Here is a 21,068-nt window from a genome sequence, read left to right on the forward strand (position 1 = left end):
ATATATATATATATATATATATATATATATATATATATATATATATATATATATATATATATATATATATATATATATATATTTTTTTTTTTTTATCCATAATTGACACAAATCTTTGAATGGTGAAAAAATAAATAAAATAAAACTCAGCAAGGACAAAAATGATTAAAACTGTTAACTGTCAAACTGTCAAATTAATTTTTCAGCAGCCATTACTCTAGTTAATTTTATGTTTAAATGCTTAGCATTTTATTTTATTTTTAGCTATAAAAAATAAATAAAAAAATAAAATAAATAAAATAATATAAAATAAATAAAATAAAATTCAGCAAGGACAAAAGAGATTAAAACTGTTAAAAAGGTTTTATTTTGAGTAATATAAATAAATAAAAATTGAATTTTCAGCAGTCATTACTCCAGTTATTATTATGTTTATATGTTTATGTTTATGTTTTATTTTATTTTTAGCCATACTTGACCCAAATATTTGACTAGTAAAAAAAAAACAACAACAACAACATAAAAGTAAAATAAAATAAAATATTCAATGATCCACTGCAATAAATAAATAAATAAATAAATAAACAAACAAACAAATAAGGTAATAAAGTATAAAATAATACAAATAAAGATTATTGGAGCAGGTTTAATTTAATGTTACTTGCTATTGCTTTGTATTTATTTGTAAAATTACATATGTATTCTATATATATTCTATATTTATTCTAAATAAAAAGTGAATTTTCAGCAGCCTTTACTCCAGTTATTTTCTGATTTTTCTGCTTAATATTTTGTTTTATTTTTAGTCATACTTGACACAAATCTTTGAATGCTAGTGTAAATAAAATAAAATAAAATAAAATAAATAAAATAAAATAAAATCATTTAAAAAAAAATATATTTTTTCTTTTTTCTATTCGGAGCATACATTCTAATCATACACTAACAAAAAAGGTAAACAAAACAAAGATTATTGGTGCATGTTTCACAAGAAAATGCTATTAAAACGCATGAAAATCAATAAAATAATTTGTCAAATTTACCAGCACTTTCTGAGTGAAAATTGTTTCTTATTTATTAATTTATTTATTTTACAAGCCGCAAAACCTGCAATAATAAAACCAGGTTCAATTACTCAAACCAATAATGTAATTCAGCTTTTTGATTTCAAAATTAATAATTAAAATAAAATGATAGCATAATTTACTGGCGTAAAAGTGGCTGTAACATTATAACACATCTTTAATGTATTCAGTACTATATTAAACTAATATTAACTGCCTAAATAAACTGTGAGTATGATATGATGAGAGAACAACATGCATATTGCTGTTAAAACGGATGTTCAATGCTAGAAAGTGTGATGTTTGGTACTCTAGGCACCCTTAAATATTCTCTCACTCTCTCTGTGCCTCTGTCGGATTTCTTTCTTTTCATCTTTGCAGTGTCTCATCATGGTGAATACCAGCTCAGTGTTGTCAACTTAGCTTTTTCATTTGAATAAGCCTCTTTCTGCAGGAACCTGTCTGCTCTGTTTCACTGAGGCTAAATCAGCTTTAGCAGCTAAATATAAAAATGTTTCCTGAGCATTAATTCTTTAATATTTATCAGCGAAAAAAGGTGCTTGAAATTCAACTTCATCCCTGCTAGCAGTTCAGAGAGAGAACGACAAGCCGTGCATAAGCTTCGATGCCTCAGTTGATCCTAAATACTCAAACTGGAGTTGGATGTGTGAAACATGACTTGTGCTGGTACACTTTACAAATAATATTTAAATGAAAAATTCTGACTTTCCCGAAGACATGAAAAGTAAAAAGATGAATAAGAATGATGAAAAAGAAATCAAGGAGGAAAATCAGATAACATTATCAACAAGTAGCTGAGAGGAACATGTTCAATGTTCAGATAAAAACACTGAACAAGAAGTGAACCCAGATGGAAGTGAACTACCTTCACACTTATAGCTGTTTTCCACTGAAATTGTGCTTATGATTGGCTGAGGGATCTGCTAAACTTTCTAACAACCAGAAAAATATGTTAAATAAGTTAAAATAAAGCTTATATAAAATATAAATATTATTTAAAAAACTCAAATAAAAAAAAAATGGTGAATGGTAATATAAGTTAACTTAAATAAAATTAACTAAACTAAACTAACTTAACTACAACTAAAATAAAAATAAATTAAACATACATAGTAGTTTTAAACAGCTAATAAAATAACAGAAGCATGTCAAAATAAAGAAACAAATAATATAAACAAATAAAGGAATAATATAAATGTTAACTAATATTTTATTTTAAGTCATACTTGACCCAAATATTTGAAAGGTTAAAAATAAAAATAAAATAAAAATAATAATAAAATAATAATAAAATAAAATAAAATATAAAAATAATGCTGTTATTCAGCAAGGACAAAGGTGATCAAAATTGTAAAAAAAAAAAAAAAAAAAAAAGTAAATAAATTAACATTGAAAATAAAATTTAATTCAAACACGTTTATTGTGATGTTATTATTGGTAAATAAAAACAAATAAATAAAAAAAGGAATAAACTGCTGTTGGTTATGTTGATTAATATTATGTTTTAAATCATACTTTAAATCATACTTATAAAATAAAATAAAATAAAATAAACTTATTCAGCAATGACAAAAGTGATTAACAAAATAAATAAATAAATAAATAAAACGAACACTAAAAGTATAAAAATAACATTGAATTCAAAACACTTTTATTTGTGATGTTATTAGTAAAAATAAATAAATAAAAAACACATTAATATCTAAAATTATTTAAATAAATTAACACAAATAAATAAATTAAACAATAAATAAATAAATACAACCTTTATTTTAGATGTGATTAATCATTATTATTCCACTTATAGAATAATAAAAACTAATAAAAATGACAAAATCACACACACACACAAAAAAATAAAACTAAAATTAAAATGAAAACTTAAAATATAAAAATAAAAGCAAAAGCAAAAGCACATACTAAAGCCCCTAAATGGAATAAATACAAATATATTTCAACGCTTTCTTTCACAATTATATCATTGTGTAATTATACTGTATAAAAATTGCGGGCATCAGGGAGATGTTATTATTATGTGGGCTCGACTTTTACTTTCGAGATTTGCGATCACAAGTACTCTGTGTATACTAGGGAGTAGGATCTGCAAATTATTCACCATCAACCACATTTATGTGGTATAATAAAATTTTATGTATTTTAACGTAACAGGCTACCGCTAGCAAGCGGCTAACCATGTCCCATTAGTGGCGCCGTAAAAAGCATTATTCGTTTTCCATTCCTTCCCGAATATGCATTCACTATTCGGACACATCCCTAGTATAAAATATTATTAAACGCTGTAATAGTATGATGGGGCATTTTGCTTAAAACAATAATATTGTAATTTAAAAGGCTCTGGCAACATCAAATAATAAACATTGAGCTAAATGATTCTCAAAAAAGCTCCACCTTCCATAATGCATTCTTCCTCTGAACCAGTCAACATTCCAAAGGCAACACTCTAAGCCAGGAGTGGCAGCGATGGAAGAGAGACATTAAAGGCTTCTAAGGATAAGCAGAGGTAAATTCTGCCCTCCTCCTCCTGCCCCTCCCAGCATGCCTGAGGTGGGTGGTTGGGTCTGTTGTGTCCCTTCTTTCCGTGACGGTGTCTGGCTGCACAGTTTGACTGCAGCCCACACTGCTGCTTCAGTGGAGGGTATGGCGTCTGCCCACACAGGTGCAGGCCGGCCCACTAATCCGCCACGCAGCGGTCAGTCTCAGACATGATAAGGGTCAAACTGAGACTTGGCCCAGCCGTGCAGTTGTATGCCGGGGAGAACGAGGGAAGTGTGCTGGCTTTGCGCCCTTCTTCCACGTTCAAATACAGGCAGCCCACGTGAGGTTGGACACAGACTTGGGTTTTATGTAGGCTGTGCATGTGTGTGAACATTCAAAAAACACAAACTGATACAGAAATGAATGAAAGGGCCTTGGTAATAGAACTGGGAGTCCTTTTTATGCTATGAAAAATGTTATAACATAAAAAGCTCTTGGAAAAATATCAATTTTTATAACATCTGAATTTTCGGTTTACACTGTGCATATATTTGGTGCTTATTTGTCAGTGCCTGCAGTTAATCTGCATCATAAACTAAACTGTTCTGTTTCTATGGCAGCAATGAATTTCCGAGAAGTAATTTCCTTACGATTTAAATTCCCTTCCCCGGATCTGGCTATACTTTTCCTAGAAGTTCAGAAGACAAGGGCTATAAGCAAGTCAAAGAGGAGCTGCTGAGATGCCCTGTTCTGTACAAATGGAGGTATTTGAGGCCAAAGTATCCATTTATTATTCAGTTCAGGTTCTTTTTTTACGCAGCACTGAGTGATTTTCAAGTGTGTCACAAAAGATTTACAATCAAATTCAAATATTGTTTTGTCTTTATATAACAGTACAGCCAAGAATTTATCTTAAAGGAGACATGTTATGAAAATCTGACTGCTACATTATAATCGGGTGCCCAGTGCATCTACCAGTCCAGAAAACATGAAAAAGGACAACTTAGTAACTTTGTTTTGGTAAGCCTTTCTTTGCAAGCATGTGAAAAAACAAGTTGCTCAGATTTCGCTCCCCCGTGATGTATCTTATTATAATATTACTGCCACTCAATCTGCTTGTTTCCACCCACAACTGCATCATTTTGTTTTTGCATGCAGCAAAGGTGTGCCAGTTCTAACACCATGGCAAAAGTTCAAGCAAAGCATGCTAACTGCTCTGTCGTTGGCTGCACAGACAAGCACAGAACACTATTTAGAGTCCCAGCCTCAGAGAGGAAAAGAGAGCAGTGGATTTATTGATTTTATTTACTTTATACTATGCTGCTGCCACACAGATCTAATATAAACATGCAATTTCTTGGCCAGCTGTTTACCTTCAGACATAACCGACTGTTTTTGTAACTTATTTGTGTTTTTAACATAAACGTGTGCATTTGACAGTTTAAGCGCAATAAGACATGAAAGTCAAATGCATGTTATTTTTTATTTGGTACTGACCTAAATAAGATATTTCACATAAAAGACATTTACATATAGTCCACAAGAGAAATAGTTGTATTTATAAAAATTATCCCGTCCAAAATTTTACATGCACTTGATTCTTTATACTGTGTTGTTACCTGAATGATCCACAGCGGTGTTTTTTTTGTGTAGCTTTCTGTAGCTTCTGAAGGGCAGGACTAAATGAAAAAAAAAGTGATATTTAAAAAAAAAATGAAGAAAAATGTACATATATTCATTCTGTTCTAAAGTTTACACCCCTGGTTCTTAATAATAGTTTTTTTTTTTTCTTCTGGAGCATCAGTGAGCATTTGAACCTTCTGTAACAGTTGCATTTGAGTCTTTCAGTTGTCCTCAGTGTGATGGATCACAAAAGCATACGGTCATTGTTGGAAAGGGTTCAAATACACAAAAATGTTGAAAACCAAAGAATTCATACACTTCAAAAAGAATTTGTGGGACCTGAAAGATTTTTCTGAAGAAAAGTGGGCAGTTTAACTGTTCAGGAAAAACTCATGAACAACCACTAAACAAAACATCAACAACAACAACAACAACAACAACAAAAACACAACACAGGTGTGGATCATTCAGGTAACAATTAACACAGTATTAAGAATCAAGTGTATGTAAACTTTTGAACAGGGAAATTTTTATAAATTCAACTATTATTTTCTTTTGTGGACTATATGTAAACATCTTTTATGTGAAATATCTAAGGTCAATAGTACATAAAACAAAAACATGTATTTCGTAGGATCCCTCTTATTTTGGTAAAATAATTAACATTTTGCAGATTCTGCAAAGTGTATGTAAACTTTTGACCTCAACTATATATTTACATGTTCTTTTCATACTTAAGGCGGCCATACACTGTGCGAATTCGGACTGTCGTAGGACCGTATGGCCACGCACACGTCACAAGTGACTTTTTTTACGGATGCAGTGGTACACGGCACGATTTTAAAACCTGCCGATTTCCGAGCTAATCACATTCTGAGAGGAAGGCTGCGTATAATATACTGTGTTTGTACTGTTAAATACAACTGCTCTCTGTCTATCTCATAACTGCATATAAAAATATGAGCCGTGACACTTTGCTACACATGCAGGAACCGTCTGATTACCCTTGCGTGTGTACACTTCACCAAAACTTCACCTCTACAGCATTGCTAACAAGCATATGCATTAAAGACATTGGAACTGCAATGCTACAGGACTGTACAGCATTGTAATGCATGTTTTAACGTAGTATTATGCACGTCGAGGGGGCTAGTTGGCCACCACTATAGCTAGCGATAGCTGTAGCAAACAATTGGTGATCGATCGATACATCATATAGCGCTCGCTGTTCTTGTCAAAGTTCAGTGAGTTTATCCTCTTTCTCGACAGTCCAAGTCGCCGTGGCGCTGTCATGTTAATATTCTTCTGTGGTTTTCTTTTCTTTAGCTTCTGATTGGTCATTTCCAGTTTGATCAACAAATTGGCTCGTTCAACAGCACACACGCCACGCCCTCAATCCGACAGCTCCCGAAGTTTTTTGACATGTTTAAAAATGATCGTGAGGTCGGGAAGTTCTCGAAAGGCAGTCTGCTCGTCTCGTAATTTCTCACACACCATACGAGCCCCGACCATACGAGAAGAGACGATTTCCTCCAATAACCCAAAAAAATCGCATGCGAGCTCGTACGACCTCAAAAATCGCACCGTGTACGCCCACCTCTACACAATCACAAAACCCAGCAGATAAAGATTTGATGTAATCAAAAATCATCAAAGAAGACCGTTGAAGATACTATAAGCTGATAATACAGTATGCAGACTGATGTTATTTGTATAAATACAAACAAGCCAATTTGAGGAAGCCAAATATATTATTCCAGTATTGTTCTGACATTTAATCTATGGCAAAATATACCAGCAATAAAACTGAAAGCAACACAGTCGTATTGATCTCCTTTTATTTCTAGTCTAGTCAGATTTTGCGGTACCAAATATGCCCATAATGATAAAGAAAACCTTTTAAAACAACCTATACTGAAACTCCAAGAGGAAAACAGCTTCAGAAATTTACTTAATAGATCTGTTCAGATTGTAGAAGAAAATGAGCAGTTTCAGGCTATGTTTTTTTTTTTGTTTGTTTTTTTTTTTAATAGTAGTTTATCAGTAAAATAAGGTCCATGTCATTACTTAAGAATAAATTATACACAGTGAACACCTCAAGCATAAATTCTGAAGTTTCAGCATTTTTATTTTATTAAATTTTTTTATGTAAGTTGTTAAAATCTATATTACTGTTTAAAAGTTTGGGGTCGGCAAACTTGTTTTTGAAGTCTCTTATGCTCACCAGTGCTGCATTATTTGATCAATAAATAAATAAATAAATAAAACAAAAGTAAATAAATAAACACAGTAAAACATTAATATTATGACATATTTTTTCAATTTAAATTGCACAAGCCTTCAGAAATCATTCTAATATGCTGTTATTTGATGCTCAAATAACATTTCCTATCATTTTAAAAGCTGAAAACAGTTGTAATATTTGTGGAAACCATGACATTTATTCTTTAATAAATAGATTATGAAACAGAAATAATACAACAACAAACAGCTCTATTAAATTTTATGGATATCGATGTAAATCAAATAATGAAAATTAATATTTTTTCCTTCTTTTACCAGAAAACAGCTGGGAAGATTTGAAAGACATTAAAAACATTATATTTCTATTCACTCACCCCAGAGCACAAGTAAAGTGACAGTTCACTAAATAAAATGAAAAATGTCACCCGTCAAAAATCACATTCTATCTAGACATTTGCTGACGTGAGATAAGAGGTGATCTACTTCAGGGGATCCAGACACCACTGAGGACTTAAAAAGTGCTTGACGACTCTCACGTTTCTTGTTAAATCTGCTAACAGATTGCCATTTAAATGCTACTATATGATAATGCATAACGGTCACAACATTAAAACGGCGTAATAGTCTGTTGTCATGGTGTTGAGGGTTCATTTTCAGCAATCGGTGACTCAATGAGTTGGGGCTGCTCTCAAATTGCTCTCAATTTCCCCAGCTCAGAGCAGGAGGATCAGCTGTAGTTAGCTCATGCTGCTGACATGCATACTGAAGGATCTCTTTCAACCAAATGAGTCTGTAAACAAGATGTGAGGGCAGCACTGGCAACACAACTCGCAGGAATAAGTGTCAAGGAGCAGTTATTGCGTTATTTAGAGCACCATAAAGCGCGGGGCTATAGATTTGAGAGGCAAAGCGGCTCCCCGGTTATTTCTGTCATTGCTGAATCATTAAACTGATATATTATGCACTACACTCTTCCCTCTGCCACCCTGTCTGTTTCCAAACACATCAGTCCAGCACATTTCCAATAATCCTTTGCTCCTTTTTAATACTTTGCACTCTTGCTTTTGTGAAGGATCTCGCTATTAACCACCCAAGTTTGTCACTTTTGTTAACTTTTTTGTTTGTTAACTTTTTCTAAACATCTAAGGCCCTGTACACCTGGTTTAACTTCTATTTTGGGTGATCAGATCACAATTTCACATTTCACATTTCACATTGAGCAGTTTCATAAATATAACTACAATATTAAGGCCATGTCTTCAGATGTAGACCGATGAACTCGAAGTATTCAGTCTTATTCTTGGGATTCAAATTTGACCAACCTACCTTTTTATGTAACAGACTTATGGTACTAAGTTACATTGACCAATAAATAAATAAATAAATAAAAAATGGCACTGATTCTTTTGAGAGAATGTGACTTACTAACAAAAAAATAATAATAATGAATAAAAATATTAATAATTCATTATTAATTAGTAAAAAATAAAAAATGTAAATAAACAACTTGAAAATTAAAAATATCAAGAACCACTGAAATAAAATAAAATAAAAAGTGACAAAAATGTTAATGATATAACATGTTAGTGATATAAAATAAAATGAATAATAAATAATAATATAAATAATTTGTAAAAAATAATAGTTTGAACAAACAATTTGAAATAGTTTATTTATTGAAATTGTTGATATTAAAAACAACTGAAATAAATAAATAAATCAACGAACAAACAAAACAAAACAAAATAAAATAAAATAAAATAATAATAATAAAATTAATAATTAATAATTTAAAATAATCAATTTGAAAATTTAAATATTCCATTCAAACAAACAAACAACTAACTAAATATATAAATAAATACATTTTAAAAAGTACAAATAAAATACAATAAAAATAATATAAACAATTATATATATATATATATATATATATATATATATATATATATATATATATATATATATATATATATATATATATATATATAATTTTTTATATAATTTTTCATTTTATTGTATGTGTAATACTTAATTTTCTTATTATATATATATATAATGAAATAATAAAATAAATAATAATATTATTAATTAATTAGTAAAAAAAAATAATCATTTAAATATACTATTTGAAAATTTAAACCCAAAAACAAAATACATCAAAAAACACAATAAAAAATTCAACAAAAACCACTGAAATAAATAAATAGTTACTAAAATTTAAAAATAAAAAAATAAAACTATAAATAATTATGATTTCATAAATAAATCACAGTGCTTAATATTTTATTTTATATATTGTCATAGCAAAGCTGAAAGTTGAAAATCTGTTAAAACAAGATTTTTCTGCTTATTATTTTATTTTATATATTTGTCATAGCAAAGCTGAATGTTGAAAATCTGTGATGTTTCTACGTTTTATTTTATTTTATTTTATTTTATTTTATTTTTATTTTATTTTATTTTATTTTATTTTATTTTATTTTATTTTATTTTATTTTATTTTATCATTTTATTTTTGGATTGGATTTGGGTCAAGCATGACCAAAAAATGAGAAATCACAGTGAAAATTAAATAAATAGATAAACAAATAAAAAGGGGAAAATTACAATAAATAAATGAAAAACAGAAACATTTTAATAAATCAATCTCAGGAACTCAGTGGATGATTGACAGGTGTGTGGGAGGTCCTTGTGGTCCAGAACACATGCATTGATTATCATTTACACTACACTTCAAAAGTTGTTTGACTAATCAAATCACATGTTTTGGACCTGCTTACACCTGTATTTAGTGCTGTTTGCTTACCTGAACATACACATTAAATAGATGTTACTATCAGGTGTAAGCAGGGTCTAAGGCGTATCTTTTATACTGTATGTCACCCAGGAATAATTTCTAATTTTACCAAAAAAAAAAAAAAGAAAAAAAAAAGTGCACTAAAGCTGCAAACAGCTTGGGGTATAAGGAGAAAGAAATAATCACAAACTGTGCAAGGCATGAAATAAAAACAAGTCTCACCAGAACTGAATGGCCCATGTTTACATAGATTCAGGGCTGTTAATTCTCTATAAATCTAGGCAGCTTTTGGAGCCCTAGCACACAAGCTGGCAAGCTCTCCTGAGCTTATAGTCTGTTATGGCACTGGACCAAACATCACAGCTTAGGGTGAAACCCTCCCTTTCCCCACTCCTTTCTCTAAAAACCATAGGGTCTGCAAACATGATTTGGTACACTGTGGTACACGGGTCTCCTAAAGCAGTTATCCAGAACTTAAGAGTCAACCTGAGAAATGAAAAACATGCTTAATTAGGAATTGAGAGGACAGCGAAGAGTGCGAGTTGGAGCCATGAATTAATTAAACAACTTCGCTATTAATGTTAATTATACTTAAAGAGATAGTTCACCCTAAAATAAAAATTGGTGTGGTATTCTCGTAGAATTATAATGATAATTAACTTTTTAGTTATTGTTATAGTTAGCGTTCTATACTAATTAAAACTATTTTAAAAATGTTTAAAAACAATATGTTTGTTTAGTCATTCATTCAAATTTGAAGTGGAAATGTAGACTTGGAAAAGGTGTAAAAGTAAAATATGGTCAGAAGAGAAAACACAATTTAAAATGATACTTTTTCTACTTTTTGAAATGTTAAATAAAAAATGTAAATATTAAAAAAACATTGAAATAATTAAATAAATAAATAAATAAATACATTAATTAATTAATTAATTTAAGTAAAGTAAAGTAAAAAATAAATAATAATAACAACAACAACAACAACAACAACAACAACAACAACAACAATAATAATAATAATAATAATAATAATAGTAATAATAACAAAAAATAAAAAGCAGTTTATGCAACTGGCCACTGGATCTTTTGTTACAAACTACTTGAGTTACTAACTAAAAAATAAAAAAATAATGAAATAAAATAAAATAAAACAAATATTAATAATAATAATAATAATAATAATAATAATAATAATTAGTAAATATTAATCACTTAAATCATTTGAAAATGAAAAAACCTGAAATAAATAAATTAATAAATTAATTAATAATGATGATAATAATAATGATGATGATAATAATAATAATAATAATAATAATAATAACAATAATAATAATAATAATAATTATTATTATTATTATTATTATTATTAGTAGTAGTAGTAGTAGTAGTAGTAGTAGTAGTAAAACAATTATTTCAATAATAAAAAAATGTAGATTTGGTCATATCAGAAAGAGAAAACAAAATTTTTAATTTTACTTTTTCTACTTTTTTAATTTTACCTTTCTATTTTTTTATTTAAAGAATAACTAATGGTACTATTATTTAATAATTCCATGAAAATGGTTAAAATCAGTAATACCGATTTGTGATAGCAAAGTTTTTTTCTTTTTTTTATATTTTAATATTTCATTTCATTTTAAATTATGATACACTCATTTAAACAATTGGGTCAAGTGTGACATAAATAAATAAATAAACAAAACAGAACGAAAATAAAAATAAAAGTAAAGTAAAATATATATATATATATATTTATATAAAAATGACAAAAATAAACTACAATTGAAATGAAACCAGAAAATATAACAATAAAAACATAGTATCTCACAGTAAAGTATCTCTGTAATACTTTTTTCCTTTTTTAATTTTCTTAAAAAACAAAGTTAAAGATTAACTAATTATTTTTCTATAATTATTTTATAATTAAATTATTTAATAATTCCATGAAAATGGTTAAAAACAGTAATATTGAGAATATTTTTTAGAATTTATATATTTGTGATGGCAAAGCTGAAAGTTAAAAAATCTCTTAAAACAGATTTTTCGGCTTAATATTTTATTTTATTTTACTTTATTTTATATATATATATATATATATATATATATATATATATATATATTTTATTGTCCACTCATTAAAAGATTTGGGTAAAGTACGACCAAATAAATAAATAAATAAATAAATAAATAAATAAATATTTTTAAGTAATTATAATACACTAATTCAAAGGTTTGGGTCAAGTATGACCAAAACAAACGAATAAATAAAAAACTGAATCTAAACAAAAAACGAAAAGTACATTTTATGCATGGCATAAATTTTAGGTGCATGGCAACATTTGGTATTTTAATACACTACAATAACTAAAAGTAAAATGAAACATAAATACCATACTAAAAATGACAAAACAAACTTAAATTAAAATGAAATATAACAATAAAAACAACTTCAAACATATTAATACAAACTACAATAGTATCTCTGTAATACTAGCTAGGAAAACCGCACAGCAACATTCTAAAAATCACTCAGGTAGCAACTTTTGCACAGAAAAGCATCCATTACAGTTTTATTCTAAAAAGCTAGTATTTAAATGATAAAAAAACATAATAACAGCATAAATGGGATAGTTGTAGGTCAAAACAAGGGAAGCGACAGAATATTGAAATCTACATCAATTAGTGCTTAAGAGTTCTCCATTTGTGAGCAGTGCATATGGCAGCACGTGCTTGAGTTTTTTAGTGACAAAATCTCTCAACTGTTCTTATTTGCTCAAGCGCTTGGTAAAAGATGAGATCTTAGCACTAAAGTTCAAACAACTTCTGCTCCCTGTTTCACTCTATTTCACAAATGCGAGTTAAGAGCTACTTAATTAGAGATGCTATCTGTTTTCAGTTTCACACACGCCGCTTAAAAGGAGGTGTGTGTGCGTGTTGCCAGAGGAAAAGCGGAGGAGCGGAGAGGGTACGGATCGATACGAGAGGGAGTCCAGGCTGTCACTCAGCCTCGTCTCCCCGAGGGAGGCCGCGAGAGATCGAACACATAGATAAACATCTCATGGAAATGGAGTCAGTCCTCACCCAGTTTCCAACACTCTTCCTCCTCACAGATAGATGAATGAGAAAAACCAATGAACTAATGAATGAGTCAATGAACGAATAAAAGTAGATTGTGAGGATAAATGAATAACAGAAGAGTGTAATTGTCAGTTGGCCTTTCAGAGATGAATGAGGAGGTAATCCATCTAACTGATAAAATCCCACTCCCCTCAGAGAGCCTGCCCATGGGTGAAATATTAGTCTGAAGTGCTTTCATCGCATTGGCTTTTCGCGGTGAAAAATAGCATCCTGATACGCCTCTTCAGGTTACACAAATGTCAAGAAACAATTAGGTAAGCAAGATTGTTTTGACACTTTTTTCACAGAGATGATTGACTCAGAAAGTTTAAAACAAGGGGCAGCTGGAGACTAAAGTGTTTTACTATTCAGTGATGACAACAGAAATGATCTGCTTTAGTCGAAATGAATTGTCTGGGACATTCTGAACTGCATTTGGGTGATTTTTTGCATTATAAGTAGCTGGAATTTAATGTTTGAATTGGTATTTTAGGCAACTGCAACATTTTTAAATAAGTAAATAAACAAACAAATAAATTACGCTACCAGTCAAAAGTTTTCAAACAGTACGATTTTTTTGTTTTTTTAAAGAATTCTCTTCTTCTCACCAAGCCTGCATTTATTTGATTCCAAATACAGCAAAAGCAGTAATATTGTGAAGTATTTTTACTATTTAAAATAACTGATTTCTATTTAAATATATTTTAAAATGTAATTTATTCCTGTAATCAAAGCTAAATTTTCAGCATTAATTACTCCAGTCACGTAAAATCAGTCTAATATGCTGATTTCAGGCTAATAAACATTTATTATTATTATTATCATCAATATTATAACAGTTTTTTTAGGATTCTTTGATGAATAGTAAGATCCAAAGATCAGCATTAATCTGAAATAAAAAGCTTTTGTAACATTATACAATATATAATTTAAAAGCTTGGAGTCAGCATAATTTCATTTATTTTGATATAAATTAATACTTTTATTTAGCAAGGATACTTTAAATTGATCAAAATTCATGGTAAAGACATCTATGTTACAACAAATTTCTATTTCAGATAAATGCTGTTCTAACTAAAAAAAATATACTTAGTTGTTTTCAACATCATAATAATTGTTGTTTTTTGAGCAGCAAATCAGAGTATTAGAATGATTTCTAAAGGGCCATGTGACTGGAGTAATGATGCTAAAAATTTAGCTTTGGAATCACAGAAATACATTTTATTTTAAAATATATTCAGATAGAAAACAGTTATGTTAAATAGCAAAACTATTTCAAAATGTTACTGTTTTTGCTGTACTTTGGATCAAATAATGCAGGCTTGGTGAGCAGAAGAGACTTCTTTAAAAACATAAAAAATCATACTGTTCAAAAACTTTTGATGGGTAGTGTATATATTTAAACGTTTTATATATCTACAATCTACAGTCTTATATATATTTTACAGTGGTGTGAAAAAGTGTTGGTCCCCTTCCTGATTTTTTATTTTTTTTGCATATTTGTCACACTTTAATGTTTCAGATCATCAAGCAAATTTAAATATTAATCAAAGATAACACAAGTAAACACAACATGCAGTTTTTGAATGAAGTTTTTTTATTATGAAGGGAAACAAAATCCAAACCCACATGGCCAAAAGTGTTTGCCCCCTAAACTTGGTTGGGCCACCCTTAGCAGCAACAACTGCAATCAAGCATTTGCTATAACTTGCCATGAGTCTGTTACAGCTCTGTGCAGGAGTTTTGGCCCACTCATCTTGGCAGAATTGTTGTAATTCAGCAACACTGGAGGGTTTTCGAGCATGAACCGTCTTTTTAAGGTCATCATGCCACAGCATCTCAATAGGATGGACTTTGACCAAAGTCTTCATTTTGTTTTTCTTCAGCCATTCAGAAGTGGATTTGCTGGTGTGTTTTGGATCATTGTCCTGCTGCAGAACCCAAGTTTGCTTCAGCTTGAGGTCACAAACAGATGACCGGACATCATCCTTCAGGATTTTTTGGTAGACAGCAGAATTCATGGTTCCATTTATCACAGCAAGTCTTCCAGGTCCAGAAGCAGCAAAACAGCCCCAGACCATTACACTACCACCACTATATTTTACTGTTGGTATGATGTTCTTTTTCTGAAATGCTGTATCACTTTTACACCAGATGTAATGGGACACACACCTTCCAAAAAGTTCAACTTTTGTCTCGTCAGTTCACAGAGTATTTTCCAAAAAGCCTTGGGGATCATTAAGATGTGTTCTGGCAAAACTGAGACGAGCCTTTATGTTCTTTTTGCTCAGCAGCGGTTTTCGTCTTGGAACTCTGCCATGCAGGCCATTTTTGCCCAGTTTCTTTCTTATGGTGGAGTCATGAACAAACACTTTTTCACACAGGGCCATGTGGGTTTGGATTGTTTCCCCCTTCATAAAAAAAAAAAAAAACATTTAAAAACTGCATGTTGTGTTTACTTGTGTTATCTGCGACAAAAAAAAAAAAAAATCATTAAGGGGGGCAAACACTTTTTCACACCACTGTATATATCTTTTTATTTTTATTTGTTAATGTTTTTGAAAGTCTCTTATGCTAACCAAGGCTGCATTTATGTGCTTAAAAATACAGTGATAACAGTAATAGTATTACAACTTAAAATAACTGTTTTCTATTACAATATATTTAAAAACTTAATTTACTCCTATGATACAAAACTGAATTTTCAGCATCATTAGTCTTCACATGATCCTTCAGAATAAATGGATCAAATAAATGCAGATTTGGTTAGAATAAAAGACTTTATTAAAAACATGTAAAAATCATAATGTTTCCAAATGTTTGGTAAGTACTATATATATGACACATTAAATTGGACAAAAAATACATTTATAAATTGTATACATTTACTTTAAAATAATGTTATAATGTTTATTTTATTTTTGTTGTTGTTTGTGTTGTCCCTACAGTATCTTTTCTGACTTTCTTTTTTATTGCTACATTGTTATTTATATTACAGGCTGGACACACCAGACGCAGCTCACCTGTGGTCTTGCTCTCATTTTCTGGCTGAGACTGCAATAATGATGATAAGCAAAGTAAGAAGCAGCACTCCAGCGATTAGCAGATAACATTTCCTCCTCCTCAGCTGCCTCTGGAAGACAGAATAAAGAAGAAGGTCTGAGAACCCACTGTATAATTAAGGAAAACGAAAGTTCACCCAAAATGGAATTTATGTCATTTTCATGTCATTCTAAACTGGTTTGAATTTTTTCCCCGCTGTTAAGCACACAAAAAAGACATGTTTGGCAGAATGTTCATGCTGAATGTCAGTGTTGACCAGGGGCTTCGAACTATAAAAATCCATAAACGTATTACATACAACAACATGGCCTAGATTTTCTAAAGTCATGCATAGATTGCCTGAAAATCTTCCTTTTCACTATAGCCCTCAAATTGTATTTCTAAATTTGCATATGCATATATTCAAATTTAGTGTGTTTGAACTGCAGTCGAGATAATTATGACTTAACATTCTGGCTTTACTTCACAAAAATCTATCATATGATTTCAGAACATTTTTAAAGCTTGACAACCCCTGGTCACCATTCACTTAAAGCTCAAAGGGAAATTTCACCCGGAAATGAAAATTCTGTTATTAATTACTCACTCTCATGTTGTTCCAAACCCATAAGACCTTTGTTCATCTTCAGAGCACAAATTAATTTATTTTTGAAGAAACCCGAGAGCTTTCTGACCTTACATAGACAGCTATGCCACTACCGCAAGTTACGTAATTAGATTACTTTGTTCAAGTAACAAGTAAAGTAATGCAGAACTTTTAAATTAACAAGAAAATATCTGAGTTACTTTTTTAAATAAGTATCACAAGTTACTTTATTTTCTCATTTATTGACTGACAGCTCTCCTGTCCCCATGTTGAGAGAAACCTGTAGTAAACGTGTGCATTTACTAGATTTACTCATCCAATTTGAACAAAAAAAGATTCAGTATTCCTTAAAATGAATAAAAACGGTGAAATGCAAACTCAGAATAGTGTGCAAACTAGCAATAATTAAATATTAACACAATTATCCTTGTGTTTAATTCCATTTTATTAAGCACTGTCTTTGTTGCTGTCCTTTAATGATCTAATTCAACCATATTAATAAGCAAAAACTTTACATAAACATAACTTTGTGTTTCTTTTCTTTTTTTTTATTGAAGATGAGTGTTGGCCTTCTCCTGCGTTCTACTGTACAGACATGAATTCACATTTACTTTAGCCTGAGGCTATTTCCATAAATAGTACTTTTTATATTAAAAACAAACAAGCAAGCCCTGTCTAGATTAAAAAAGTACTGCAAAAGTAACACAAAAGTAATGTAATGCATTGCTCTCCATTAAAAGTAACTAAGTAACGTCATTAGTTACTTTTTTTTTTAGAAAGTAACACAATATTGTAATGCATTACTTTTAAAAGTATAACTTTCCCCAACACTGGTAAGGACATTGTTAAAATAGTTGAATAAATTGTTAAATAAAGTCAGTTTTTATTTTTTTTGCACACAAAAAGTATTCTTGTACTTTCAGAAATGTACTTTCACTGATGTCACATGGACTATTTTAACAACGTCCTTACTATTTTTCTGGATCTTGAACATGGTAGTTGTGTTGCTCTCTACACTAAAAATAAAGGTGCTTTAAAAGGTTCTTCACAGCGATGCCATAGAAGAACCATTTTTGTTTCCACAAAGAACCATTCAGTCAAAGGTTCTTTAAAGAACCATCTCTTTTTTTACCTTTTTATAATCTGAAGAACCTTCTTTTGCTAAACAAAGAACCTTTTGTGAAAGAGAAAGGTTCTTTAGATGTTAAAGGTTCTTTATGGAACCATTTAAACGAAAAACGTTCTTCTATGGCATCGTGAAGCACCTATATTTTTAAGAGTGTATGCAGGGCCAGAAAGCTTTTGGATTTCATCAATAAATATCTTCATTTGTGTTCCAAAGATGACAAAGGTTTCAAGAGTTTGGAATGACATGAGGGTGAGAAAATTAATAACAGAGTTTTAATTTTTGGGTGAACTGTCCCTTTAAAGTAGCATCAGTGTTCAACTATGTTGTGTTCCACAGCAGAAAGAAAGGCATTAAAGGAGTAGTTCACTTTCAGAACAAAAATGTACAGATAATGTTCTCACCCCCTTTTTTCTTCAGTTGTAAAGAAATTATGTTTTTTAAGGAAAACATTTTAGGATATTTTTTCCATATAACGGACTTCTATGGTGCCCCCGAGTTTGAACTTCAAAAATGTAGTTTAAATGCTGTTTCAAAGGGCTATAAATGATCCCAGCCGAGGAAGAAGGGTCTTATCTAGTGAAATGATCGGTTATTTTCTAAAAACATTTAGAATTTATATACAAGGGGGTGAGTACATTATCTGTATTTTTTGTAATGAAAGTAAACTACTCCTTTAAGGTTTGAAACAACATGTGGGTGAGTGATTTAAGCAAAAATAATATAAAAAAGATACCACAAATACTAGTCTTACTAGTGTCTTTTGAGTAAGGTCATAGTAACTGAAAATGCATTCAGAAACCATCCAGCAGCATACTCTTAATAGACTAATAGCAAAAGCAAGACTTGTGAGTCAAATAGATTTCTACACAAAAAAAAATCTATAGAATAAATTCTTTCTCGGTTGCCTGCCACTGTTAAAATCAATAAATCAACAGTCATTATCCAGTACGAATGGCCCTTCTAGGTACAAAAGGACCCGCACGAAATAAAAGAACAAAATTACACCATAATTTTCCAAACAGGTTCCCGCCACCGACGCAGTACCACAATACGAAATGAAGGTGCTGCCATCAATTGACCTCTATAGGCTCTCTCCTCAATACAGAGACAAGCTTTGAAAATGATTTCTCAAAGACAGAATTGAATTGTGGCCTAGAGTCAAGAGCTGTTGGCCAAGCATGAGAGAGCCGCATTCTCCGCCGCGCTCAAGTTCTGGCTGAACGGCGTTCGCAAAACCCATCTGGCTCTCTGATGCTCTTCGCCTCTGATAAGGCACCACGGTGGGAGGAAGCCCTGCTCTGTTTTCAAAAGAATTTTGAAAAAAAAAACTGCTGAAAGTGTCATTTGGACTTTCAACGTCTAAGACCGAAACCCCCCTGCGGATCTTTCGCTTTGTCATGTTGAGAAATCAAGATCCAGTTTAGAACCAACAAGTGTGAGAACAATAAACAACAGTGAATGGAATTTGCTTGCTGAGTGCGTTTCAATATATATTTTTCCGACTCGGCAGGCTGCTCCAACATTTGGAAGCATAGATTCTGTTGTTTTGAAATGCCCTTCCCCGCTCACCAACCAATTTTTTTTTTTTTTTTTTTTTTTTTAACAAAGCCACAAAGAGCAGCAGTCGTAGACCACAGCTAGGCTGGAGTCTTTAAATCCTGACGTGCTTCAAAGCGCGAAGAGCAATTCATCTTCTTATCTGAGACTGGAAACAGGCTTTCTATGTGGAAGTGTGCTTGTGGGGGGAGGGAGGGAGAGAAGGAGGCAAAAAAAAAAAAAAACTGCTGTCGAGTAATTTTCCGTTTAAACGTTCCACTCCACAACAATTTGCATAAGCAGCCCTGCGTCTGTGATAAGAAGATTGGTAATTTTCAAAGGCTCTGTAGGGATTGGGAATTAAAAGCCTCTCTCTGCTATCTCCTCTCTTGCAGCTGGTCACCACAGATTCCCTCACTTCTTTCTTACATTTCTCCAAAACCGCGCCTTATAAACTTTCTCTCTCTCTCTCTCTCTTTCTCTCTCCCTCATTCGCTCTATCACTCAGCATACAGTCTCTCAGTGCTGATTTTCCCCTCTGTGTTATCCCAGGCCTGCTCTGTCATTCAGAGAAAACAGGAAAATAAATCAGGTAAAAAGGGAACAAAAAAAAAAAAAGCTTTAGGTGACAATACAACTGTTGCTCCATTTCGGAGCTTGAATTTTTTCGTGAAGCTGCGGTGGGGAAGCGAGGTGGAGGTGGAGATGGAGAGTGCAGACGTTCACAGAGTGAGAAACAGAAAAGGAAAATGACTTAAGGATAAAAGGAAAGCTGATGGAGTGAAGTGCCGGCGAGAGGAGAGAAAAAGAAAAAAGAGGGAAACGAATTTTCTCTCTCTCCGTGTACCCAATTTAGTCGAGCTGCTGTAGAAGCACTAAAACTAAAGCACCTTGATATTGAAGTTTTTCAGGGAGTCCTATAAATGATTAAACTACTGTATGAATATACACTGATTACTTAATTAGAAGCTTTGATTTAGTTCTTAAACATTTAGATTTTGACTTGAATTGTACTGAAAAATGGGTAACACTTTAGTATAGGGATCAAATCATACTGGCTGTTTATTAATACTTATAAAACACATATTCTAAGTGATCATATTCTACATCTCTAATACCCAAATCTAACAACGACCTTTCTAACAATTAATAAGCGCGAATTGGACCTTAAAATAAAGTGTAACTGCAAAATTATATTGTATCCAATATCGATACTGATCAATAGTTTGGGATTGGATATTTTTATGTTTTTGAAAAGTCTCATGCTCAACAAGGCCACATTTGACCATTGATCATTACACTTTAAAATAATGTCTTTATCATTTTTATACTGTATATCTTAAAATTATTCATATCTCTTATTATCAATGTTTAAAAGCAGTTGCT

At 31.0% G+C, this 21,068-nt stretch overlaps 1 protein-coding gene across 1 annotated transcript in view; it reads right to left on the reverse strand.

The window, feature by feature from the left end:
* The window catches only part of LOC141343410 (t-SNARE domain-containing protein 1-like), a 57,229-nt gene that overhangs the window by 5,087 nt on the left and 31,074 nt on the right, over positions 1–21,068 (reverse strand). The window contains exon 3 of the mRNA XM_073848010.1: positions 16,392–16,501. Coding sequence (XP_073704111.1) covers positions 16,406–16,501 — 96 coding nt within the window. The 3' untranslated portion in view covers positions 16,392–16,405. The remainder of the gene's footprint in view (positions 1–16,391; positions 16,502–21,068) is intronic.

Source organism: Garra rufa, chromosome 9, assembly GCF_049309525.1.
Source record: "Garra rufa chromosome 9, GarRuf1.0, whole genome shotgun sequence".
Lineage (NCBI taxonomy): Eukaryota > Metazoa > Chordata > Actinopteri > Cypriniformes > Cyprinidae > Garra > Garra rufa.